The 27,149-nt window shown below is 51.0% G+C and overlaps 1 protein-coding gene across 1 annotated transcript; it reads right to left on the bottom strand.

Annotated features, from left to right (window-relative positions):
* Nucleotides 1-384: 384 nt before the first annotated feature.
* LOC146425110 (carbonic anhydrase 9-like) lies at nt 385-15,774 on the bottom strand. The gene is made up of 12 exons (XM_085043710.1): nt 15,565-15,774; nt 8,653-8,676; nt 7,337-7,507; nt 5,038-5,180; nt 4,307-4,399; nt 3,988-4,054; nt 3,588-3,745; nt 3,307-3,448; nt 1,171-1,194; nt 990-1,013; nt 759-852; nt 385-621 (listed from the first exon to the last, which is right to left on the bottom strand). Exons 1-12 carry the CDS (start codon nt 15,695-15,697, stop codon nt 558-560), a joined length of 1,137 nt encoding a protein of 378 aa, XP_084899836.1. The 5' UTR covers nt 15,698-15,774; the 3' UTR covers nt 385-557.
* Between the last annotated feature and the right edge of the window lie 11,375 nt (nt 15,775-27,149).

Raw genomic sequence — 27,149 nt, 5'->3', positions numbered from 1 at the left:
GAGGTGAGCTGGGTGGGGGCTGGCCAGCAAATACACAGGGGCTCTGCCACCTTCAGCTCTGCCTCTCTTCAGCTCTACCAAGCTGCAGCTATGTTTTTCCAGTGCTTTGCACAAATAAGAAGAGGAAGAAGTCCCAGAGTGATGGAGGGCAGGGCTGGACTGTTCAAGAAGCTTTGTGCTGCTTACTCTGGAGCTCTTCCCAGTGCACAGAGGCTGATGCTGTCTTTGCTGGTTGGGAAGGGGTCCTTGCACACCTCTCTCAGCTGTGAGTCCAGCTGCACCAGAGTGCACTTTCCTGCCCCACGGCTTCTCACAAAAACAGCAGAGACAGCTGGTACCATGGGAGGCTTTTATTTTTTTTATTTTTTTTTTAATTTTTACCACTTTTTATAAAAAAAATATCTGTTGGGGTCAAATGCTGCCCCCAGACAAACAGTCCATGTGGGCAGCCAAGGGATGCTGGAGCACTGGCTCTTCCTTGACCTGGGGTGGGAGTGAGGGGAGGTGGAGTGGCAGGCTGAGCCAGTGGGGCTGGGACTGCCATGGAAGCATTGAGTTTACGCGGTGTTCTCAGTGCTGGCTGCTGTGTAGATGACCTTGGATTTGCTTGGCGAGTCTAGCCTGGTGGGGAAAGAAAGAGTGGGGGAGTGTTAGACCAAGCAAGGGATCTTGTTGCCTGAGACCATCCTTAAGCCCAGTTCTCAAGCCCTGGACCCATCCTGCCCCCAGGCCCTGTCCTGTGTCTCCCCATCACTCACCGTGCATTCTGGCTGCGGTGCTTGTAGATGTACAGCAGGAAGGCCAGTGCTGTGACAGCAAAGAGCACCCCGAAGAGCACAGCCAGCACGTCTCCTGCAAGTCAAGCACAGGCGTGTTACACTAGGGGTGTTCTCCTGTGGCTACTGGCTGAATAAGATGAGGCAAGGAGCAGGCTGGTAGCCCAGGGGCAGAGGGGACACAGAGGAGCAGCCTCAGCTGAGCATGCTTACCTGGATGAAATGAGCTGGAGTGTCCTGCAAAGGAGACAAAGACCAGAGGATGAGAACCAGTGGCATAGATGCTAGAGCAGCCCTGCAAACCCACAGTGGCTGCCTGCCTCCCAAGATGCCAATTCCCAGGCAGTTACACCGCCATCTGCCTTCCCCTCCTTTGTGCCAGCCCATAACCTACCTGCTGTTGCTGAGTCATCACTGCCTGTAAAGAGAGAGGGTGCAGTCAGGAGGTTGCCTGGGGTATTTGGGGAGGGAAGTGTCAAGCCTGCAGGCCTTCAGGCCCCACTCCAAAGCAGGACTGCTCGCAAGACTCCCTATCACCCATGAGAGGAGAGATGTTCCAAAAGCTTGCAACACCTTGTTGCAAGAAGCCCAGACCTGACACCCTAGCAGAAGCATGAGGAAAAAGGAAAAAGGGATCCCTGAGTTCCAGCCGACACCTGAATCTTGCTGAGCCCAGCCAGAAGCTCCCCCCATTGCTGTTGCCACTGCCTAGGAAACAGGCAGGATGCTGAGCACTGCAGTGCTCCATGACTCCACCAGACCTCACAGGAGACCACAGAGAGGGACGTGGGCTGAGCCCAGCAGGCAGCAGCCAGGTGGACAGTTGTCTTCAGTGAAATGGTCAGCAGCTCCCAGGGAGGAGGCAGCCACCCATTGTGAGTAGGGTACCTGGCATGGGGATGGCTTGGTGGCCCTGCATGCTGGGAGGGAGCTGTGCTGGGCAAATGTTTGCCCAGCACAAAAGCTGGCTTTTAAAGGGCTGCCTTATCATCTGTACATGGCTCGGGTATTGTGCACAGAGTGGCACTATCTGTGGGCTGTATCCAGCTACATGGCTGCTGTAGGAAAGCCACCACCTCCACCCAGCAGCTGGGGACAGGACCAGTTGTCCCGAACTGGGGGTGACTGGGAAAAAGATCAACAAGTGTGGGTGCAGAAGGTGCAGCTGCAGGCAAAATGAGATGTGACCCCACAGCACTCCATCTCAGTGCTCAGCAGCCCCAGGGGTAAAGCAGGCAGTTAGCACTGACGTGGGGAGAAACCTCCAACAATGCTGTGCACACAAGGCAGGGGACCAGTAACTTCATCCAGGAGTACTGGGACATTGTCTTGGCACTTCAGGAGCAAGGGCTTTGTGGCTTTGTTACAGTGGGAATCTTTGTATAGAAATAGGAAATAATTAAAAAAAAGTTAGAGCTGGGCAAGTCCCCCCTTGCCCCAGCATTGGGAGGCTTTGCAAGAGCTTCTGCAAGAAAGTGGTAAAAGAAAGGCTTGGAGGTAAATGGAAAATATGATAAAGTATCTAACAGGTTTACCAAAGATAGAGCATGCCAGCCTAACCCGATATCCTTCTTTGATAAGTAATATTCCAGACAAAGAAAATGCGGTAGATTTTATCTCTCCCAGCTTCAGTGAAGCATTTGATGCAGTGCCACATGGGAAACTGCTACCCAGGCTGAAGACCACAGTGATTAAAAGCCTACAGCCATTAGCAAGCTGGCTGCAGGTGGGACGGTGAGGGAAGTGCCTTGCACTGCAGTGTGTGGTTATTGAGGCATTGCCCAGTGGCCTGGGACCAAGCCTGTGTGCTGTTCCTATTAGTCACCTTCACAAAAGGTGTAGGAAATGCCATCAGAACAGAAAAGGAGCAGGATGTTGAACAGAAAAACCCTAGTGACCTCAGGGAGCAGCAATGGGCAAAAATTCAGTGATGTGGAGCGATAGTCACACCTGAGGATTAATAGGGATTTCTACCCATGCCTGGAAATCACCAGTGCAAGAAAGGCCTTCAAGGAGAAATAGAGGGTGGGCAGACAGGGATCCCTCAGACAGGGGACTGTGTGCCTGGCCAGGATGGCTGTGAGGCCCCACTGCCAGAGTGCAGCCTTCAGGAGGGGTCCCCAGCACTGCCCTTCCTGCAGGATTTGGAGGAGGTGTGTTCACTGTAAGCTTGTACATCTGGCAGCTCCTACTGGATTTATCTATTGCATTTGGGATTGAAGTAGCTAGCTAGGACCTGGCTGTTTGCTCTTGACCATGTAATCCCCTAGTCCTGTGACTGTTATGTCTGCAAGACTGAGGAAAAAAAAAAATTCTAGAAACTGATCTTCCCCAGGCAGGGTGAAAGAAGCGCAGAAATGGGAGAGAGCAGGACCCCAAGATCAGTGCTGCCATGTCACTTGCCAGGCAGGTCTAACCCATGCAGATGCTGCATTTCCATAAGAGACACAAAGCACTGACTCCTGCTGCTTGTCCAATCACCACATCCCTGCAGCTGAGAGCAGCCTGAGCACACTCACACACTTCTTACCAGCGGGAGAGTACTTCACTGAAGAGAGGGTGGTCTGGAAACTCGCCAGCACCCGTCGCCCATGCAGGTTCTGCACTGGCCGGTAATTGTTCTGCAGAATCTTGCCATCATCATTTCTCAGGCTTGAAACCAGCACTGACATCTGGAAGGAGAGCAGTGTGAACAGAGTAGCATCCATCCCACCTTTGGGAGCCAGATGAGCTGCAGATCGCTGGCACAGAGCACCTGCACCAGCTTACAGAGAGAGGCTGGGAAAGACCCATTGCAGAGCTCTGACAAACCTGGTGATGAGAGAGCAGCATGGTCTGGTTGAAGATTGTCCATTTGACGGTCTGATAGCAGGGAGGGGTGGTCAGAGAGCCATTATAGTGGAAGTAGGATTTCAGGTTGGCCGGCAGTAGACCTGCAATGTTGAATCCGGGCACCAATGTTTCCTGTCCTGGGGGAGGAAACATCATGGGAGTGAGACTTGTACAAACTCCTTGGAGGACATCATGAATATCATGAGCAGTTTGCCTCTGCATGTGCCCCTTGCAGCCACCAGAGGAAGAGTGATTGGTTTGCCCTGGAGACAGGGGGAAGCATGTGGGCTGCCTGCTGCAGCCTCACTCTGCTCAGCAGCAGGTTTCTCCGCTGGGCTGCAACCCCTGAGACAAAGCATTAGGTGGGACAGGGCCTTACCTGCTTCCGGGATTTTGTGCAGATGCTTAAGTATTTCATGGTAGTATTGGTTCTCCCCATGCCCAACCTGCAACACAAAGACCCCACAGTAATGTCAAGGACAGGGACCAAATGGAGCCCAGCCAGCGATAGCAGTGCTAGAAAAGTATCACTGCTTGAGAAAGACACCACATCCCAGTGATCCCTCCATTCCACTGGCGCTGCTCTGCCCTTTCTCCTGTTATTCCAAGGTGCATTTGCACCTCTGCCAGTACCCTGAACTGTGTCCAACTCTGCCCACCCTAGTCCCATCCTCCCCCTGCTGATCTGTGGAACTCACCTCCAGAAAGGCCCCCAGCACAGCCAGGCCATCTGGCTCAACCATTGCCTCTGCAATGCTGTCATACTTGGTGTTGTAGTGGACCACATGGATCTGGAAGGGAAACATTCAATCGCAATGCAGGATGGGCACTACTGGGAGATGCTCACTCCCACAGATCTACAGCCTGCTGATGCGAGTGCTCTGAGAGACATGCACATGTGATGAGTATCACCTCAGGGAAGGGGAAATTCTGATGGGACCAAGAAAATCAGCTGCTGCAAAGCAGCCAGGATGAAGGTCTGCTTGCAGGGATGTCCCTGGTCAGGAACAGCAAACCAGCACTCTGTCCTGTATACCAGGGGCTCGTACTGCAGAGCTGGGCCCTGTTTGAGGACAGCAGATAGAGAAGGAGGGATAAAACTAGATGGGAGCTGGCAGAGCAAGAGGACGGTGTATACAGAGTAAACAGTTCCTGTAGCTCCCTAAGCAGGCTCACAGCCTCAGGGGAAGCTGGCTTCCACAGGCTGGGGACTGCCACAGCTCCTGCTGCAACAGCCCAGGACCAGGCTTCAGCATGAATTTGGCTCAGCACCAAAGTGTAGCCTCCTACACTTAACTCCACAGCTGCAGAGCTGCCCAGGATCCTGGCCAGGGGTTACAGCCTACATCCAGTGACAACCAGAGCCATGAGTGAAAAGCATGACAGCATTCCAGTGCTCTCCCTGCCCAGCACCACGAGGGCTCCTTACCTCAGCACCAAAGCGTCGCCCATTTACCGTGTGCTCCGATCCGGGTCCCGAAGGGGATCCCCAGTGCAGATGCAGCTGTGAAGCTCGGTACTGCTGGGCATAGCCACCAGTGAGGGCCAGGGACTCGGGCAGCTCAAGCATAACTGCAGAGACAGAAGGAAGAGGTCAGTAGTACAACATAAAGCCCAGTCCATTCCCCACATACACAGAGGAGATGTCTCAAGGGAAACAGGCACCTTGGGCTTCTACAAACTGGTCATAACAGAAAACCTTGCTTTCCCTCTGTCATGAGGCTGTGGGCAAGCCTGCCAATGTGTCAGGGTTCAGCTTCTGACTTAAGGTTGTAGGATACTGCAGTAAATACGTCAGGTTCAAAAATAGCTGCTATGAAAATGCTGGAAAGTGAAGAGCCCCTCTGCAAAGACTCCTGGGGCCAGCTCCAAGCCAAATGTTATCTAACAATTTATTCAGTAAGTGAGAATAATATAAAGAGACCATGGACAAAATTCATAGAGAAAGGTACTGGCAGAGTGGTGAATATCTACGATAGCAGGGCATTTGGACAGAGAGCTGCAACTCTTGGCGAGCAGGGACCTTTCAAATAAATCAGCCTGCAAGTGTCTGACAGCACTGGAGCTGGTGGCACAGAAGCATTAAATATTTTGAAAGCACTTAGAGCTAAATTTTTTCCCTGTTTGGACACCATAAATTGATATGTTGTTTTCCTGTACTTTAATGTGGTTTTCCCAGCTATTTTGGATTTACGCAGCAATGTGGCAAATCTAAAACTGAGCTACCTGGACTTGTGGCAAAAATATCAGGAGCATCCTTGGACCCTGAGAAAGGCTGTCCTATCCTTTTAAGCCCATTTTCCTAGTTTTCAAGGTAAATTCTTTTCCTTTTTCCATTTTAGATGAAGTACCCCATAGTCACATCACCAAGCCAGGGCACAGATTTGGGATTAACCACGTAACAGGGCTGTGATGAGTCATTGGCCATCTAGAATTCCTTGCCACTGGGTTCAGAGATAGAAAACTCAAATACAGGAAGTGAGAAACTGTTCCCTCCCTATGAATTTATCTGCTTTTACACTTCTTTTGTATAGCTAAACCATTGTATTCCTTCTCCTAAATACCTGAGTCATTTTCAGGCCTACAAAAAAAACTTACATAGCATATATACTTTGTTACCAAAATGAGTAACTGTACAAATATCTTTCTGGACTAGTAACTTTTTATTTATTTATGGCTTTTCATAAAGCAGACCAGTTGTTGCCACAATAAAAAAAGGCATCTTAAAAGCATGTACTTTCCCCCTCCCCAGCGAAAATGCTCTCACTGCTTTCCTAAACACCAAGCAACACCAGATGCCAGGGTGTCTAAAATAGCAACTACTGAGCTCAACTAGTTTAACTCTGCAGGCACATTAGGGCAGGAGGCCACAATATTGAGCTCTGTGCATGCACTATGCAGCTGATCTGACCATACACAGCATGTCTGACCTGTCAAGTTTGCTGTATACACAGGTCAGCTCCATCTCGTTGGCTACCAGGGCAAGGAGGTGCCTTATCACACGGTCAGCAAATTCCTATGTCCTTTTCTCCATAACCTTTTCTTAGCTTGGGGGCTGGCAGACACCAGTGTGCACAAAAAGTTCTGCTTCCTCCAAGAAAAAGCTGGTAGCAACCAGGTCCAACCATCCTCAGCTGTGGAAAGATGTGCTTTTCCTCCGTATTTTGCATACTGAGGCTGATACTAAAATAACATTAATAAGTTGTGTCAAGAACTTTACAAAACCCATTCTAATAATGGAGAAAGGAAACAAAAGACCTTTAAAATATCTTGAGATCTTGAGACAGAATACTTAAGTTCAAACTTAGAGTAAGGTGGTCAAAGTTGTGCCCTAAAAGACTGATGTAGGTAACTTAAAGGCTAAGTCACATCCAGAGCGTGATGAGTCCTTTGAAAGTGAAATGCAGGGGAAGAACCAGCAACTGAAAACCTGCATCAGAAATACCAGGGGCACATTTTTAGAGAAGATGTGGAGTTAATACATTTCTGGTTTGGACAGGCTTTGGACAACTCCAGGCTTCTTACCTAGTCCAGGAAAATACATGGACCTGTAAAGGTTCTACAGCCTGATGCTTTCTTTTTGGCCGTAAGGGCAACAGGGCTGCAGCCTGCAAGACAATCTCCTTCCCAGAGCCCAAGGGAAGGGCATCAGAAAAGCCCAGACCTGCTGGGAGAGTCTGAGCGTCCTCTGCTTGTGCTCCAGGCCCTGCAGGTGCCTTTGCCCCCACCTGTGTGCCCATTGTTCTTCAGCTTGAGCAGCTTGCTGGCAGGCAGGCTGTAGCCAGAGAGTTGGATCGGCCGCAGGTCAGGGCGGAAGATGGCCTGAGCTGTGTCAACATTGATGGGTGACTGCTTGGTGCCCCCACAGTCCACGTAGTCCGTACTCCAGTGCTTCACATCTGGTGCAAGAAGGAATGGAGAGACTGTCAGTGAGATCACCAGGGTGAGGAGAGCTCCAGAAAGAAGGTTTGGGGGTGTTGGGGAAGGGGACAGGCACTGGCCAGGGCATTAGCCATGCACATAAGGTTAGCTTCCATGAAGTTAGCTTTGGAGCAGCTTTATGCTGCCATGTGACTGAATGCAGCTGTACCAGGAAAGGTCTCGGAGCATGGTGAGCTGCCAGGAAAGTCTATTTTTGGGGTGTTTAGGAAGAGTGCAAGAAGATCATTTACAAGTGGACTTGGCAAGCCAAGGAGCTGCTGCCCTGCAGCTCATCACACTCTTGCTGCCTTACACAGCCTGGCCTCTGGCAGGTATCACTCCCACTGCTGCTTGAACAAGGTACCATGGTGCTGCTGGGCTCTGTGGTGAAGGGACAACTCATGTGGCTGCTGAAATGGCCACCTCTTCCCAGTGCCACAGCTGGGATAAGGACGGCTGATGCCCCAGAAACCTCCCTTTGTACTGCAGAGGGCTGCTACCGGAGTGTTGTGGGCCAATGCAAACCTGGGCTTGCCCCCAGGCCAGCTCCTTGCAGGACTTCTGTAAATATGGAGCTGAGCATTAGTAGCTGAGCCAAAAACCTAGAGCAATGGTGCAGCAGTAAGGGGTGCATCTGCCATAGCACTGTGGTGATGCCCATCATGAGTGCTGTGGAGAAGCCCCCCAAACCAGGGAGGGCAGGGGGGCAGGATGGGGAGGCAGGGTGACAGAGGGCAGAGGTGCAGACAAGGTAATCCCTGGGCTGGTCAAAGTCCCAGCATGGACTGCAAGTCCAGCCCGGGGAGTACAGCCTTTTCCCCACTTGGCAGAGGGTCAGGGGAGCTCCCATTCAGGGAGGATCTCTTCCCTGAGGGGCATCCTCCCACACCCACGGGGCTGGGAAACCTCTTCTTGGAGCTGCTGCTTCCTGCTGAAATCAGAACAAGCCCTGGCTCTTCAGCCCATCCATGCCTGAGTGCGGGCACTGTGTCAGGGTCAGGCAGCAGGGAAGGGTGAGTCTTGGAGTGTGCACAGAAGCTCTGTAATCATTAACCCTGGCTGGCTCAGGGCCAGGATCTGCTGGGTAGTAGGAAAAAAGCAGAAGTATCTGCAGGGTATTTACCTTCATAGCTCCAGTGGCTCTGGCCTTAAAAAAAAAAAGAAAAGAGAAAAACCACATGAATGGAAGGGAAAGGTTGTCAGCAAACACACCTCTGCCAGGCAGCAGGTCTCCGGGCTCCTCCTGCCTTCAATCCCCCTCCCCGCCTTTGCTTCCCCACTTCTCCCTCTGTCCCAGCAAAGGGCAGGTTCCTAGAGGGTACTGCCTCCTTGGAGCAGGGCCAGGTCCCCTGCAGTTGTCAGACAGAGGGAAAACCACAGGGCTGACATTTTGTCATCATCCTTATAAAGGAAAAATCAGAGATATTGGTTTCCATCACTGAGCAGCTGTACCAGCACTCTGGCAGCTACTCCAGAGCAGCCAAAACCTCCCGTTGCCTCAAGACAAGGCACTTCATAAGTGCAGCTTCCACACCCTGCAGGGAGTTTGGGCAGCAAGATGCACTGCAGCATGCAGACACCCTCCTCCCACCAGGGAAAGCTGCCCTGGGACAGACAGCAGAGGCAGAAAACGAGCATCAAAACCTTCTCTTTACACCAGTGACTGCCCCTACGGTAGGGATGGGTTTTCACAGGAAAATGTGCCAGGCCAAACACTCAACTCTTGTCCCAGCAGCCCCCTGTCGTAACTCATGTGACCACCCAAATGTCCACACAGAGCTGCAAAAGGGTCCTACCCTTTCCTTAGGAAAAGCAGGAGGGAGGATGGGGGATCCTGTGCCAGGACCTCTGCATTTCTTGTGTCACCCATGGGTCACATAGAGACCACAGCAAAGCAAGATGGTACCTGAGCTTCCCACAGCTGGTGGTGTGTCCACTGTGCAGATCTAGAGGGGACAAAGCATTCCTGGGAAGGTCCTGAGAGTATCCAGTACTAAACAGGCTGGCCCTCACATGGTCACTCTCCTCCAGAGCTGCTGGCAATGCCTGGATTCCTGGCACATCACTGGAGCTGGTCTTAGAAGTGCACCAGAGCCTTTTCTCAAATGCCCCGACCAAACACCTTGGCTATCACCAGCCCTTCTGAACAAACAGCTCCAGGCAAAGGGATATGGGGCTCAGATTTGCCCCGAGCAGGGAAATATCCCAAAAGGATTATGTGCCTGCTCTGACTGGCACAACAGGTAATTCATGGGCTCCTCCTCTGACTTGTTCTTACTGTTTGTCGCTGCAGACAGGCTCTTGGCACTTCCCAGCCCATGAGTGCAGGAGCAGAGAGTGCCAGGCTGGGACAGGTTTGGGGCAGAGGGGGCATTCATACAGCAGCAATGACATGTGGGAGCATTTAAGAGGCGCAGCTGAGTCCCCAGTATCATCTCTGTCCCTTGGTGGGGGCCTTTGCCTGCCAGCCTTGCCAGGATGCAGGAGGGTCTCAGCAAGAGCTGCTTCGGCCCCTATCCCTGCTGCTGACAAGAGCTATCGACACCCACTTGCTATTAATAGGAGTGGATTCCAGCTCGGGGGTGAGAAAAGAATAGGCAAGCTTTCCCAGGCCCAGATGTCCCATGCAAGGCCCTAAACCCAGCAGGATCCTGCCCTCCACTCAGCAAGGATCCAAGCATGGGCACTGCTGGGGGTCTTGGTGCATCTGCTGCTCAGGACAGTGGATGACCACGGCCAGACTGGGCTGGGGAGGGCTGGAGGTTGTTTGGGGGCAGTGTGTGTTGCAGAGATGGGAACAGATCTCAGGGTTCCCTCCGGCATGACCACTGATTCACCTCTGTTGCATTTCTGATGCTCAGGAGCAATGTTCAGGAATCTCTTGGGTATTCCCAAAGGCATAGGAAGAAGGACCAGCAAGCAGAGGACTGGGCAAGCCACAGCTGAATGCACCAGGACATGTGTGCCCTGGGACAGACTGCAGTGATCTCTCCATGTCTGCTTTCATGGCACTGCCCTGGGATGCACTCAGCTGTGCAAGCAAGCTGAATTAATTTACCCAGCCCACCTTTCTCACATAAGGGTTACCTGCAACCCAGACACTGACTGTGCACCCTAACCCAGAGAACATGGACCTTCCTCTGGAAACACCCGACATCTTCTCCAACTCTGCTCCCACTCTTCTGGCACTATCTGCACAAAGGGATGCTCACACTGGGGCAGTCCTGGCACAGGAAAGGCAGAGCACCCCAGAGCTGGCACATGGTTCCTTGATTCATGCCTCAACTGGCATAGCCTGCTCTGACACCCCACTTTTCTCTCACCTCCAGGGACTCTGCCTTGACTCAAAGCAGCTCAAACATCACATCACATCACAGATTGAGCAATAGCACCGTGCTGACACTTGCCCTGCTTTGTCAGGGCTGTGCCACCTACCCCAGGCTCCCACATCTCCCAGCACTCATCCATTCCCACAGCCAAGGGGTCTCTGGACCATCCTTGCAGTCTCCTGCCAGCTCAGCTCAGCAGCTTTGGACACCCTGAAGGCTGCAGCTGCACCCAGGAGCCAGTTCAATCAACCCCAACAAAACAGGCTTCCTCAGGGATGTCTTGGCATCAAAACCATGAGCTCTTATCCATCCACTGAAACCTCCTCGAGTGTGTTTTCCCATCCTGTGGATCTGGGTGCAGTGATGACACAGAGAGGCCACCCCCTTGGGCAGGCATCTCTCAGGCACAGCTGTGCTGATCTGGGCCCCCTAGGCACACTCACCGAGCGCTGCAGGAGAGCACCGAGGCGAGGCGAGCCCAGCCCGGGCGCTGGCTCAGGCTCTCAGCATCAGCCCCTGCCTCGGCACGGCTCGGATCGGCACGGCTCGGATCGGCACGGCTCGGAGGAGCCCTGCACTTACCACTCTGATCCCTTCCACTTGGAAGGGACTGGGGGCACTTGCAGTCTCGCAGCCCTTTGCCATGAACATTAACCCACTGCCCTGCCCAAGTGTTGTTTTGCATAATTTCAGTCTGCCTCCCACACTTCCCGCCGGAGCACGTATTCTCCTCCGAAAAGCCGTGTGATGCCAGGTCTCCCTCCTGCTGAACTGCTGCCACTCACCACGAAATATGTGGCTGCACCTCGGCAGCCGGTGCTGCAGCCCTTTGCATGTTCTGCCTTACTCTGAGCACCCGCTGCACCGGCAGGGACTTCAAAGCACTCCCAAAAACGTAGGGGGAAACAACCGGGGGGATGCGATACGCACACCGGGAGCTAAGGTGCAGTGAGAGGGCTCCTTGCAGGGGTTCCAGCCGGAAAACACAGTAGGGTGCTGGCAGGAGCTGCCTGCCCTTGCAGGCGAGAATGCCTCCGTGCTCAACCGTGCAGAGCCCCCCGCTTCACCTGAGCACTGCCTGCCACCCGCCTATTCCCCAGCAGCTCGCGATCCAGCCAAGTTTCCCACGAGTTTCCCCCCTTCACGCCCTCCCTTTGTGCTTTCTCCTGCTGTTCCTTGCTCCCACTCAGCCCTCCCATTCTGGGATACAGGCTTTGCTGCAAGTGCCAGCTCCCTTCCCTCCTTGACATCCAACACCATCCAACAACACTTTCCTGCTGAGTTCAGGCAGACGCTGCCATTACCAGCGTGCTGCTCCGCATGTCCTGCAGCCCGGGAGGAAGGGTAGGAGCAGCTTTTGGCAGGGTGAGGAGCCAGCTCAACCACTGGCTGCTGCGAATCACACATGGGAAAGGCACTGATGCAGCAAGCTGCTCCCGGGAGACCTCACCAAGGACACGCAGGGATGGACTGTGCACCCAAAGGACTCAGGATCATTTGCACAGAACAAGGGGCAACCCTCAGCAAAGCCAGACAATAAGGAAGGAGACCAGAGGGTTTGCCGTGTAGCTCTGCACCTCCCATCCTGAGTTTTTTTGTATTTTAGGGGCTATGCGGTCTGAGGCTGCTTCAGGGCACCTGACAACACTGAAACACATGTGCTGTTCACAGCGTGGATGCTGCCTGACAGCAGCACAGCCACTGGTGCTGCCTGCTCTCCTGGAACTCCAGAAGTTTGATGGCTTGTGTGCGGCAGGCAGAGCAGCAGGCTTGCTTCTAGCTCTTCCATCCTGCTCTCTTATCAGCTGGGCACACGGTGCCCTGTGCTCAGCCACAGGGAGTGCTGGCCACACGGAGAGCTTGCAGATGCCAGGCCAGGACCCGCTTGTTGTGCCCTGTCTATGGACCAGCGCCAGGCTTTGGGGGGATCAGTGGGGCTCATACCCCCAAAAAGAGGGTATGCAGGGTGTTGTTCCTGAGAATCAGTAAGCCAGGAGGTACCAGGATACACAGAGATGAGCAGAATGCAAGTCCCAAAGTAGGGATGAGCCACAGCAGCTGGGTACCAGCTTACAAAACACATCTAAATACCATCTCCTTTGAAAGCAATATCCTGAACGTGGTTCTTGGACTCTACCACTGTGCTCATGGTGCCCAAAGTCAGCTCTCCAGTCTGTGGCAAACATGGCACAGGCACAGGGTCCCGGCAGGGGGTTGCATAACCTGAGCATCCTCTTGCCAAGCCCCACAGGAAGTCTCTCTATGGGAGGGCTGTACCATCCCAGCCCCACCTCCACCACGGTTTCTCCATCCAGACACACCCCGTGCAGCAGCACCCATGTACTTTCAGCCCAGGACATCACCCCATGTGCTGCCCATGGGGGCACTGATCCCTCCCAAGCCTGGCTGCATTAAAGCCCCTTTGTGTTATAAACTCTGACCCACTGCAAGACTTTGGAATCAGCCTTTAATCTCTCACTGGTAGCACAGGTCGCTGCAGGGATTGTTCTTTGTTCTCCTGGGGAAGGACTGCTTGGGCTGTAGAGCCCAGGACTGTGCCAGCTCCCCCTGAGCCAGGCAAGGGTTTGGCTGGAGGAAGGCATAGGGCAGGCTTTACTCCAGGACATGTTCCTGCTCTTTCTGAACCCAGCAAATGCTGGAGGAAACAGGAAACAATCAGAGCACTGCAGAGAAAGGGCCATCCCAACAAAAGGGATAAAAATGGGGAAATCCCAGAGGACAGATCAGTGCTTGGAGCTGAGGCAAGAGATGAATAAAGAGTATTAAGCAACAAAAATATGTTCACCTGGAAGAAAAAGACATTGAAGGATGAGCAAGAAGAGGACACTGAGAGCAAGACACATCTGAATAGAAGGGAGAGGAAACAGGGAAAGGGAGTTGCTGGTTCCCAAAGACACACTTAACACAGGACTCAAATCTCTGGGCAAGCCAGTCTTCTCAGGGAAAAAACCCGATGGCAAATTCCTGAGGATGCACTGAATGCCCAGTGCTGGGGGGCTACCAGCCCTACCTCATGCACAAGCCTTGAGGAAGAGGGATCCAGCTCATCATCCCGTAGAGGTGCTGAGACTTGCAGGTTCTGGCACCTGGCAGGAGTCTTGGAGGATTCCAGCCATGACCTGCTTCTCACGGGACTCCATCCAGACCTTTAGCCTCTAACACTGGTATATCACGGGCTAACTTGTCTGTGCCCTACCTACCTCCTGGCCACCTCCTTTCCCCTTCTCCCTCCCAGCCTCCCCACCCACCCTTGCTAAACCTCATGCAGTGTCCAGCCCCTTGGCCAGCGCAGCACACCGGTATGCTGAACGCCCGACGCCCTCCCATCCTGTGGCCTGGGTTACTTAATTTCTGTGGCAAAAACCGTCTGCATCCCCATCCCTGCCCGGTGCTCAGCCCGGCAAGAGCGGCTCTGGTCAGAAAAGTGATTCATTTCAATAACAAAAGCAGCTCCTGGCACCAAACAAATCCCGGTCCTTACCACAGGGCAGCTGTCCTGGCACAGGTCAGGACAGCTCCTTACCAGAGGCAAAACCGAGGACACGTTATGAGGCTGAGCCTGAGAAACAAACCTGCGGGCAAAGTGGGGACAAGGAGCGTAACCAGGGACGGCAATGTCCCAGAGCAGCCCTCATCCCCAGGCGAGCAAATCCACAGCACTCCCCCAAAATCCCTGCAGAGCACTGGCAGTACCACAGCCTCCAACCAGGAAAGGGACCAAGACCAAAGCCCCAGGACTTTCCCCCTGAACCTATAACTCTGAAAGCCCCCACACCACAAGCAAGACATCTCACGGGGAGGAGGAGGGGCGCACACACACAACCCTGCAGCCCTGCGTTCTGTCACGTCCCCCGTCCCCCATCGTCAGCCATGGGGCAGCCCAGCTCTAACTCCTCAGCAGGGCCAGACGCCGTTCCTGGTGGGCTGCGGGGGGACAAGGTGGATGCAGGGCAGTCCAGCAGACACGCTACAGGACAAAGGGGACCGGCCACCGCTCACCACGCCGGGGTCCAGGCTTGGAACCTCCGGGCGGCCCCAGGGAACAAGCGGGGACTGCTTGGTGCACAACTCTTGTACCCCCATCCCAGGAAGCCCTGAGCCCCTCAGTCTGATGCAAGCGGGGCTTAGTGAGGGAAAAGGGCTGCGGACAAAGCGAGGGCCCAGCCCCTGGGCAGGGGTCGGGCCAGTCGAGCCGCACGGGAGTTGGCGGGAGCAGGGACAAAGGCAGGGACGTGCTGGGGGGTGCACAGCCCGCAGCTGGGCGATGCTGGGGGCACACATCTCCGCAGGGGCACCTCATCCTGGGGCGCACCTGGAGTCCTAACAAGGATGCAGCAGGAGGTACAGCAGCCCCCTCGCCCCCAAACCAAGCAAGGGGAGAACTCCCTGGCGTTGGGGACACCCTTCCACAAAGCATCAGACATCCCAAATCTAGCAGCCCTTGCACTAAGGCTCTCCACTCATCAAGGATCCCAAACCCAGCAAGGGAGGGAACCCTGCACATCACGGCACCCCACGTATCAGAGACCCCAAACTCAGTATTGGGGTGCTGCACGCATCAGTGTGCTCAGGCACTGGTGATCCCAAACTAAGCTCCAGGACGCTTCGTGCACGGGGACCCCAAATTCAGCAGGGGGGTGCCCCACGCCTCATGGAGCCCCGCGCACCGAGGGACCCCCGCTTACCTTCCCCCGCGGAGTGCGGGTGCTCTTCGCCGCCGTGTTCCTGGTCGCTCTCGCTGTCGGAGCCGGCACGGCTCAGGGAGGGCAGGAGCAGGAGCGGGAGTAGGAGCCAGACCCGCAGCGCGGCGCGGTTCATCTCCGGCAAGTGCGCGGGTGCGGGACGGCGGCTCCGTGCCTGCCCGCCCGCCCGGCCGCACGTAAGTTGAGAGCGGGCGGGGAGGAGGCGGTGGCTCTGACTCACGCCTCCGTTACCTTTTATAGGGGCTGGAGGCAAAGTCTGTCGCCGCATGGTGCGGCCAGGTGAGCCGCCCGACGCGGGACTCGAACCCAGGACTCCCCCCGGGGGTGCCCCTACCCCACCCCAGTGCCTCCCCGGGACATGCGGTGGAGCCGGGGGCGGGAAAGCCCAATTGGCTCCTCTGTGCCTCAGCCATGAGTGTCCTCTCTCCTCAGTGGTGGGTCAAGGAGCCCTCAAGTGTGGGGGTCCCTCTCCCCAGCAGTGGGTGAAAGACCCCTGAGCCATGGGTCTCCCCTCTCCTCAGTGATGAGTGAAGTGACTCTCAGCCATGGGTGTCCTCTCTCCTCAGTGTTGTGGTTTGGATCACTCAGCAGTGGGTATCCCCTCTCCTCAGTGATGAGTTTGGGATCAGTCAGCCATAGGTTTCCACTCTGCTCAGCAACAGGGTTAGCACCCCTCGGCCGTGACTGTCCCCTCTCTTCAGTGGTGGGTGAGGCACCTCTCCATCATAGGTGTCCTCTCTCCTCAGAGATGGGTAGAGAATCCTTTGACAGCAGCTGTTCCCTCTCCTCAGCAGTGGTGTTGGGACCCCTGAGACCATGGCCTCTCAGTGGTGGGTGTCCACTGTCCTCAGCAATGGGTGAAGGACCCTGCTGTATTGAGGTGCAGACCCCTCAGCCATGCCTGTCCCCTCCCCTCAGCAGTGGGTGAGGGACTCTTCAGTAGTGAACGTCCCCTCTTCTCACTGATGTACAGTTCAGTAAAGCATTTCTTTGAGGCAAGAGGGTAACACAACTCTACTTTGCAGAAGTCTTTCTCCTGCTCCTCAGAGGTGGCAGGAAGCATGTGGGAGCTGCTCAGTGGATGTATATGAGTATACCTGGATACTGAAAAGCTCTGAATAGGGTTCTGCACCAAATGTGACCAGGCATATTGATAACAGACTGGGGTCCAGGTTGGTAGATGCAAAGTGCTGCATATCTGGTGTAATCAAGGACTCACAACACAAGGGTGGGATTTAATCAGCTAATGAAGCTCACAGAAGAGACCAGAGGGTCATGGTGATGTCAGCTCACCACTTGCTAAGAAAAAAGTGAAGTAAACACCAGGCATTACCAAGAAAGAAACAAAAGCCATACCAAAACAGAAAAACCCACCCGATCTTGCTGTTGAATAAATCTTGGGTGAAACCTCCTCTCATTTTTTTGCCCATGGTTTTGTTTTCCCATCACAAAAGGGTCAGGAACAGAAACAGCATGCACAGTGCCACAGGGCTGTTTGAGGGTGAGGGTGGTTTCCATGTAAAGGAGGAACAAAGCAGGCATGGCTACCCAGCCTGGTGAACTCTGTGCCCATAGCATCCTGGCTTGTATGGTGTTGGAAATCAGGGAACAAGCACTCACTCTCTTGGGATAGTGGATTTATGGCACAATCAACTAAAATCATCCAGTGGGAAGTTTGAGTCCAACCAGCAAATTGCTTTTTCATGTAGTACAGAAAATGGGAAAATGGGGAAAATCCTTTCCCTCAATATGTGATTTGTGCACACACAAAAAGGCACTGGACAAGTTAATGGGACATTGTGCCTTGCTCCGTGGCACTGCCAGAGTCCCAGCTCTCCGCCATGCCCCATAGGCTCCACTCCTCTGCTAAACCAGTTTTCCCAGCTCTTTCCCAGCCCAAATCACTGGTTATCCCCACATGTCCCTTTATGAATGTGCTCAGCATAGCTGTGTGAATACATCCATATCCACAGGTTTGTCATCACTGCAAGAGGGCTCAAGATCCATCAAGCGGTGCAGAAGATCTGGCTGGGGCTGGATTTTGTGCTGAGCAAGAGGAACTTGTGCCAAAAAGCTGGCAGATTGGAACACAGGCTGCTAGCCATTGGCAACCTGGCACCGTGGGCTTCTGCCATGTGCTGTGCCAGAGATGGTCCCTAACTCCTGGCCTTGCCAGAGAGCTGTGCCTTCGGGGGTGACCTGTAGGTAGGATCAATGCAATTATCCCGATTCACTTTGTTCCTTCCAACACCAGATAAACCGAACCATCGGATAAGGAGACATTCATTTACCAAGGCTTAAGGAAACAGGGCTGTGAGGGGAAAACAAACCATAAACTGCAATTCCAATGCCCTCTCCTGCTCATGTTCCTGTGGTTTGTCTAAACCATCTTCATTCGGAAGGGAAATGAAGAAGGTAGTTTTATACAGCAGAGGAATGACAGACTCAGTCTACCCTTATTTCAGGACAAGCCTCGTGCAATTCCCACCTCACACCTGAGTCTATCAATTCTGCTTACTTCTCCAGGGAGGTTGCCAAGCATTCTCCTTGCTGCTCTGGCTTTCTTAGGTTTCAATATCCCTCCTCTCTATCTCTCTTCAGGGATGAGCATATCATATCACGGCTGCTGTAACCGCGCGTGTCTTCTTTCCACCTATGATCTCTTATACTTTGTCAGTTCTTTTGTGAAGGTGACACTTGGCAGCTGTGGACACTTAGAATGAAAGGTGACTCCATCATCAGGGCACTTGGTCTGGATGGTGCCTCCTGGGAATGCTGGGGTTTGTAGATAACAGCCACACTCCATGAGCCTTGCAGGCCAGGCAGAGAAGAGCACAATGGGTTTGTCATGCTGTACAAGATTCACACCAGTGCTATATCCTCACCAAAAAGCTGTCACCTGGGATTCCCTGGTAGAATTACACCAGAGGAGATTTGATCAGAGGGATTCAGGCCCCTGCAAATAGCCCAGCACTTTGCTCTTTGCTGTGAGATATCTGGAAACACGCAGCACCAAACTACTTTTGCTCAGCTCAGCACGGATCCAGCCCGAGGCACAAAGAACTGGCATACCAGGGAGCTTCTCCAATCCTGCACAGCACAAGATGCACCAGCCTGAGATAGAGTGGGTGTACTTCTGGAAACACTGGCTGGTCTTGTTTTAGCTCCAATGCTGTAGGGAGGGACGACCTCTAAATGCTTGTAAAAGGGTTTATTCTCAGTAAAACTGTCATTCCCTGGAAAATTAACTCATGTTAATGAAAGGCCTGGATGTCTAGAAGGATTTTGGCATTTTGAGTCTGATTCAAAATTGTACCAGTAATCCCTTCCCACGGGATATACTAGCGAGTTCTGGAGCTTGTTGAGGGCTTTTTGTCTTTTAACGTAAGAACAGCAGACGCTACTTTATGAGGGCTGCTTCTGTGCCTATTCACAATTTAGAGTTAAGTTCCCTGGATGATTTCCAAGCAAAATTAGGCTGATCTATGTCACTCACCGAGGTGAATCTCCAGCGCTGGCACCTGCGATTTGTATTTCATTACTGAGATTTGAGTAGAACTGCCTAAATAACAATCTTTTCTTTGAGGTGATATTAGCCTGTTTCATAATTGCAAAAGTTGCAGAAATGTCTCCTCCCAGTTATTGTTATTTTTATTTTCATCTCCACATCCGTACACTCTGTTGCACTGGTGCCATCAGCTGCCCAAGCCCTACATCAACAGAGTGCTTGTCTCCAGCAAATAACCAGCTTTCAGTGACTGAGGGTAGGATGACAAGGGCTATTTTGAGGCAAGAGTGTTAATTAGCTTGTTGCTTGTTAGCTTGTTGCTTTCCCTTGAATATCTAGGGCAATAGTTCCTAATTTCAGAGTAACCCCAGCACCTGTGCTGTGGGGCTCTAGACCCAGTCGATATCCTGGTCTGCTCCTCTCTGTTGCCAAACTGTAGGAAGCAGGTAGCCAGGGGAGCCAACCGTCCCGGGAGCTCCTGCACCTGGGCAAGCCCGAGGCATGGGAGCTGCTTTAAAACTATGAATTCTAGCAGCTGTAGTAGGGATGGGTTTAAGATATACATTTTAGTGTTTCTCTACAAAATTATCATGTATAATATTTACACACACATTGTTGCCTATTGGTAAAAACAACTTGAATAATGGGAAACAGAATTTTGTTTTAACTTTAAAAGACTTGCTTCCAGATCTGAGCCTCAAAATATCATAATTTCTGTAAACTAAAAAATCTGACTACAGGCTAAATCTACATAGGAACCTCTAGATCCTTATGTGATTATGTTCCAGATAGGAAAGCAACCTGCCCAGAAGCTGCTGGCAAGCAGCAGTTATAGTGTTGTCCCAGCAGGACAAAAATGTGGCTATTTGGAGCTGGCAAGCACTTCCAAGAGCACAGAGGGGAGTCACGATCTCTCTTTAGCAGTGAATACATCAATCTTTTTAATTGTAGCAAACAGAACAAGAGTTTACCTGCAGCTATGTCCAAATTAGGATTGACAATGCTTGCCTAGGCACTGAGTTAGATTCCCCCTTTTTAAAAAAAAGTTTCATGACCTCCTTCATGACCCGGTGAATCTACATGTGGAAAGCAGTGGTTCTCCTGCTGTCCTGTGCTTTCTTGGTCCTGGTATAAAACCTCAGAGTTTATGAATCTTCTTTGAATTTTTCTTTAGAGTGAATTTGTTTGCTTCTATATGAAGGCTGCCCTTTTGGCAGCATTTATTCCCTAATGTATTTATAGGCAGCAACTCTATCCTGTCTAAAACTGTGTTTTGAAAGTTTAGACTGAAGTTTAAAAGAGTTTATCTTGTCAGAGAATAAGTACCCCTTCTACTCTAGGTCCCATTAACCTTCTGTGCCTCTTCAAGGCATTAATCTTTTCTGAATTACACCTGCTAAATTATATATTTAACCTACATAGAAAATCCTTCTCCTGCCATGTGTGAAACCACTCTGAGTAAGCATACAATCAGGTGGTTTGCATGCTCTTCTTTTATTGTTTTCCTACAGCATTTTTTACCAGGAATTCTGATTAGCAACTTGTTAGCATTCAGGAACACAAGGTTCCATGACAGGCAGTCTTCACATCCCTGATGCAATAGCTTGATTTCAGCTGCTCAGCAGCTTTTCCCAGTTCATGTCATTGACATGTTCTTCCCCCTTCTTGTGAAGATCTCTAATGACAGTATTTATGAATGTGGGTTCTAAAACCCACTTCAATTCATTTCACTAATACAATCTTTACTGTGCAGCTCCTCTTAAGATGGTCCATTATTTTTCCTTTTTAAAAATTGTATCTTTGTATTTCTTATCACCTTGACTCTAATTTATACTCACATTTGAAATTATTTTAAAAATGTGTTGAAATCCTGGTAAAGGAACCCAGAATATTTCCTTTGTCCAGAGAGAATCTAGATTAATACACTAAAAAGCCATTGTGGCAAATTAGTATTCATTTTTTTATCCTTCCTTATTCCATATATGCTTATGATTGTTCCATAACTTTCCTTCTTCCAAAGACATCCAGATTCCTTTTCTCCACTTCTCCACTTCTCCAAAGTGAGGTACCTTTATTAGTCTCTCCTGTGGCACCATCTCCAGCTGGACACCATACTGTAGGCCAACCATTGCTTCTTTCAGGTCTCAGATTTCAGTTTTCAAGCCCTTTCAATACCTTAATCTCCAGACTTCTTTCTGGATGAGGTGGCCATGCTGAGATGGCCTTGCTTTTTGCTTTGTTCTCTTTTTCTGTTCCCCTGTCTCACAACATGCAGGTGGATGCTTGTCCAATTGAGGAGTCACACCTGATTTTTAATCTTTACACAGGTTCCCCTCCTCTCTGCTGCTCTCCCAGTCTCCTTCAAATACTACCAAAGACCTTTTTGTGGAGCTTTAGAGTTTTCTTTGCAGGTTCTCAAATGGGAACAACCCCTAGGTTTCCCATGCACAACTTGACCTCCAAGTAAGAACATTCCTTGCTGGTTGACCACTATTTATTATTACACAGATTCTTAGTTCATTCTCAGTATCATTCACCATAGGTATACAACTACAGATGGCTGGAGTCCCCGCCTAAAATATTTACACATTATTCTGGACACAGGTTTCAAATGTTTTTTGTACTGAGGGAACTAAAAAATTCCAAGCCACTCTTTGTTCCACGCCAAGTCCTCGTGCTTCTCAGCTCAGGTGATTTAATTAACTAGTTCCTGTAATTTATTGCTCTAACTTCTGTCCTTGAAATTAAGTATCATGATTGTAAACACTTGTAACCTTTCACTTGCTGTAATTAAACTTTTATCAGTGGATATAAGGTTATTTTCTGTAACCAGCCAGAATACAACGATTTCCACACTCCTAAGAAACAATGTTAATGACCAACGACTCAGGCTAGTTCCCTGGATGTTCAAATTGAGCAAGCTGTGGCTGGTGTAAGCAGCTTCAGAGCAAACTCTGAGTCGTGTTATAGTCACAGGAAACTGCCAAGCTACTCCCTCGTTGTAAACTGGCATTAGAGAAAGAGAAACAATGTCTCAATGAATAAGAAATTAGCAGAGTTGAGGATCTTGCCTGTAATTTACAGAAAAATTGTGAAATGCTTCCTGGTGAAATTTCCTCAGCACCGCAGGCTCTATACCATAGAAACCAAACATGTTTTCACTGCTTAGGAGGTACTTGGTGGTGGTTAGGACTACTCAGACAGACCACTGGCATTGTGGATGACTGTGTGGTGTACTGCATGATGGCTTTTTCTTCTGTAAGAGCTTCTCTGAAAAGGGAACAGAGTAGCAAAGCCTCTGTTGGGGCCATAAGACTACAAGAGAAATATACAAAGAAAGGGGAATTCATGGAAGAGCAGGTTAAAAATAATCACCCTGAACTATTGTCTCAGTGTCCTGTTGGCCTAAAGCAGTTAAAACAAAATAGAAGGAATGTAAGATGGGTAGCCCTGTGGCAGGTTAGAGCTGCAAAAAGACCCGCCAGGCCATTCTACCAGGCATCACCTTGCCCAATGGCCCTGGCACCCAGCCTGGCAGCTTGCACATGATCCAGTGTTCACTTCTGGGAAACACATAGCTGGAGCTCATAAACCTTCACGGGACTTAGGATTTTTCTTAGAACTCTCCTCCAGTGGATGTTGAAATGACAGACATTGTATTTGTTTTTCATTAGTCTGATTGTAACACCATGCTGCTGCTTCTCATTCTGCTGTGTGGCCAGTCCAGGATTCTGGTATGGTATTTTCCCATACTCTACTTGAAGTACCTCCCAGTAGCCACCTTGATAATTTAATAAAATAAAACCTTTTAAATTCATTTCTGGAGGACACTTTTCCAGCCAAAGAGTGGTCTATAATTTCTCCTGTCACTTCTCCAATTTTCCATCCAAGTTGTTTCAAAGATGTGAACCAGAACAGGACACTTAATATGAGCCACAGCCTCACCAAAACTGCTCATGGAGGAGGAATCCCTTCCCTGTTACCACATGTTAATCCAAGATCCAGGCTGGAAGATGTTCTTGCCCAGGGCAGGAAGATTGGAACAAGATGATCTTTGAGGTCCCTTCCAATCGAAACCATTTTGTGATTCATTGTAATTTATCCTTGTCTGGAAAGGCATTAGCTCCTTCTGGCACAGTATACTGATAGGAATTCATACCATTCTGCTTTGTACTCAATTCTATTTTCTAACATCTGGATTTCCATGGAAAAACCCTTTATTTCCTAACCCTGCCTTTCTCCCCACCCTCATGTTTGGCTTTCACGTGCCATGACTTTGAAACAATCAAGGTCACTCAGGCTTCAAAGTAAATCCTCACTTTGCCAGTCTTTGAGGACAGCCTGGATTTTGCTAGAGGGTCCTTGTATCAACCTCCAAACCAAAGATTACCCCCAGCCAGAGCCAGTTTCTGCAGAACCCCTGACAGCCATTCCAACAGGTTGTTTAGCAATGGGAGAGAACAGCACTGATGCCAAACATCTTCAGAAGCTGAGCTGTGGAGCTCACATGCCCTGAGCATCTCTGGTTCTGCCTGTGTGGAAGCCCACGGACAGCAAATTGTCTCTTTAACACGTAGCAGGTCAGGGTATCCCGGGGTCAAGAGAGATCAGTGCACTCTTTCACTTCTGTTCTTAAGAACCATCCTCATCAGAGATGACAAAATAGTCTAAAGAAAAGGAAGTCAGAATCACAAATGACGACTGCAGGGTTGTGACACAGGAGGGGAGAGCCAAAAAGACACACAGAAATCATGAAGCTCCAACATATGCCGAAGAGACCCCTCCAAGGCAGTACAGCCTGGCACAGCCCAGATCATCCCCTGGGGACGCTGCAGCCTGCCAGCACCTTTCTGTGCCTTGGTGACAGCTGCACACACAACCACGGAGCAGGGGCTGCACCTTTCACAGAAGGGCACTGGTCAGGGGTAGAGAGATTCAGCACACAAACAAAAGGGGTTTTACTCATGGCCACTTGGCTTATGAAAAGCTAATAGGTCTTAAGTCTCCTCAGCAGGTGCCAGCCCTTAACTTGTGCAGCCATACACAGGGACCAGGCTCTCCTAGATGTGACAAGCAGCAGAAGAGGGACAGGCAGGGATCTCAGAAGGGACATGCAGGCAGAGCTCCTGCTGGCAAGACTTGCTGCCACGTGATGCCTACAGAGCGAAGCTCACACCCGTGACAGCTGCACAATAGTGCAAACATCAAAGACCTATATACCAAACAAGCCAAACAGCCCTGCACAGCAGGGTGCAGCATGTCCCTCATCACAATGGGATGAAACTTGGTTCATCTTGCCAGACCCAAGGATGAAGAGAATGTGGAGGTGAGGCTGCTTGTCACAACCACAAAGCATTGCTTTCTACCATGCAACCCAGTGTGGGCATCATGGGTCTGCTCTGTACATCAGTGTCCATGCACACATCAGCTGGAAACAAAATCACCATGGAGAAGGGCTGGGTAACAGCTCTGGCTGGGCAGCATCCCCAGGGCCAGCACTGCCTCCTGAGAAGAGTCTGGTGCTGCTGGGTGAAAAACACAGCTGTGAGGGACCTTCACAGAAACGAATTTCTTGGAACAGGAGCAGTATAGCCAAAAAATGGTCTCTTGGGCTGAAAGGACCAGTTCCCCGCTTTGTGAACACCATATCCATGCTCATCCCCTGTTCAGTCCATTTGAGACTTTATAAACCCCAAGTGAGACCTGGCAAAGCCTCTATTGTAGCCTTACGGGACTACAGAATCATAAAATTATTTAGGCTGGAAAAGAGTTTTAAGATCATTGAGTCTAGCTATTAACCTAACACTGATGGATCCACCACTGAATCACTTCTGAAGGGCCAATATCTACATGTTTTTTCCACACTTCTGGGGACAGTGATTCCACTACTACCCTGGGCATTCTTTTCCAATGCTTGACCACCCTTTCAATAAAGAAATTTTTTTCCAAAATCCAATCTAAACCTTCCATAGTGCAACTTGAAGCCATTTCCTCTTGTCTTATCAACCTTTCCTTCCACAGGAAGATCCCAGTTCTGTCTTCCCTGTTTTCTGTCTGCTGCTGAATTCCTATACATGGCAATGCTCCACTTCTAAGTGACACAGCATTTTAGGAGACAGGGGAGCCCAGAGGCTTCAGACCAGAGGGGCCTGGGAAAAGCAGCCCCCCCAGCCTGAAGGCTGTGACTGATGTCTTCTGGGAGCAGAGTGAGCAGCCCAGCACCTCTTGGGTGAAGCCCTTGGGGAGCCGGCAGACCGTGTCTGCATCAGTTGCATGACACTGGGGCACTGTTTTAATTTAAAATGGATTAGGCTTTGTTTTCCTTTTAGCACAATAACATTGCACGCATTGTTGGGCGATAAAACCCACAGATAGCTCTGCCAGCGGGGTGTTGGGGTGGACGTGATCTGCAGCACAGTCTGAGCGGAGATGGCGAAGAGCCTGGGGAAAGCCTATAGAAATGTGCTGCTGCCAGGTCCTGGGGAGGCCCTTACACAACTGCTGCCAGTTGTCCTTCCTCAAAGAGGGAGAAGGGGCTGCCCAGAATTTGGATAACAGCTGGAGCAGGACACGGGTGTGAGGCAGTGGGGACATGTGTGAGCCTTGTGTCACTCCTACTCACAGCCATGCGAGGGGGATGGTGCTGATGACTCCTGGGAGAACACTGTGAAAAGGAGGCAAGGATGTCTCAATTCACCACAGCATCTATTACTTAACAGCTGTTTTTCCAAAGCTAGTTCTGACTCTCCCTGTGTGCTCCTGTCTTGGTTTTCCTGAGCTTAAGCTCTGCATTTAGTTCTGATATATGAGGGGAACATTGCCTGAACGAGGTGCGCTGGCAAAATAATTTTGTTCCCTGGGTTTCTTGGCAGGGCCTTGGGATCACGTGCACCAGCTTCCTTCACTACCCTAATCCGTGCCTTTTGGCTGGCAATGGCACAAGGCAGAAGGGGTGTAACTCAGCAGCACTGACCCTGAGTTGCAGGAAGCACTCCTGGAGCCTGAGGGCGTTGGGGTGTCTCAGTGCCAAGTAGCTCTGTTTGGGAACACTTACCTGCACTCCACAGTGGTGTTACAACTATAATTTTTTCCTCTTAGAGGATTCCCTAACAAATCTTTCTACAGCCCCAACAGCTCACCAATGCAATTGCAGGTCTTTGACCCAGCTGTTCCTGAATCTCCTCTTCAGTCACATTTTCTCCTGACACGTGTGATGCCTGAGGAAGATGATGCAGGCAGCAAAATGCAGCAGGAGTGTTCCCAAGATGCTCGACTAGCAGCTGAGGACCTGACCCCACGCAGCTTTCTGCACAGTATTCTTCCAGTACTTTCTTGCCTGAAACTCTTCATAACCTCTTAGGGCTTTTTTTAGCATCAGTTTTGCTGCCGACGTGCTCCAAACCAGGCAACCCTTGGCTCAGAAGCTAACAGAAGGCACCAGGCTCTCCTGGGATCATTTGTCACTGCTAGAGGGACTGCTGGATCTGATAGGGTGAAATCTTTTAGCAGGGCCTGTTGCAATAGAGCAGGGGGCAGGGGTGTTAAACTGAAAAACTATCAATACAAATTAGATACAAGGAAAAAGTTATTAATAATGAGGGTGGTGAGGCTGTGGCACAGGTCACCCAGAGACATTGTGGCTGCCACACCCCTGGCAGTGTTCAAGGCCAAGCTGGATGGGGATTTGAGCAACCTGGTCTAGCAGAAGGCATCCCTGCCCATGGCAGAGGTGGCCTTGATTATGTCCTTTTCAGCTTAAACTATTGAGTGATTCTATGAGCTCCTGCTGACATGATGTGGGTTGGGCTCAGAGCATGCTGCAACACAGCATGTAGTGCAGCCATCACTGCTGCCTCGGGCAGGAGGGCAAGACCAAGGGAGTCAGAGGCAGCATGAGAAAGCCCCTAGCTCTGCATGACACCAGTGTCCATCTGCCCTGACCCGCCAGGAAAGTGGAAAAGCCCAAAGCAGCCAGGCCTCAAGTCTGTGCAGGTCCTGGTAGCAGTGAGCTCCCAGGAGAGAGATGCCTGAATGGTACCAGCAGGCAGGCACTGCTGGT

The sequence above is a fragment of the Lichenostomus cassidix genome, chromosome Z, assembly GCF_008360975.1.
Source record: "Lichenostomus cassidix isolate B80296 chromosome Z, HeHo_3.0, whole genome shotgun sequence".
Lineage (NCBI taxonomy): Eukaryota > Metazoa > Chordata > Aves > Passeriformes > Meliphagidae > Lichenostomus > Lichenostomus cassidix.
This window is presented reverse-complemented; position numbering and strand designations above follow the sequence as displayed.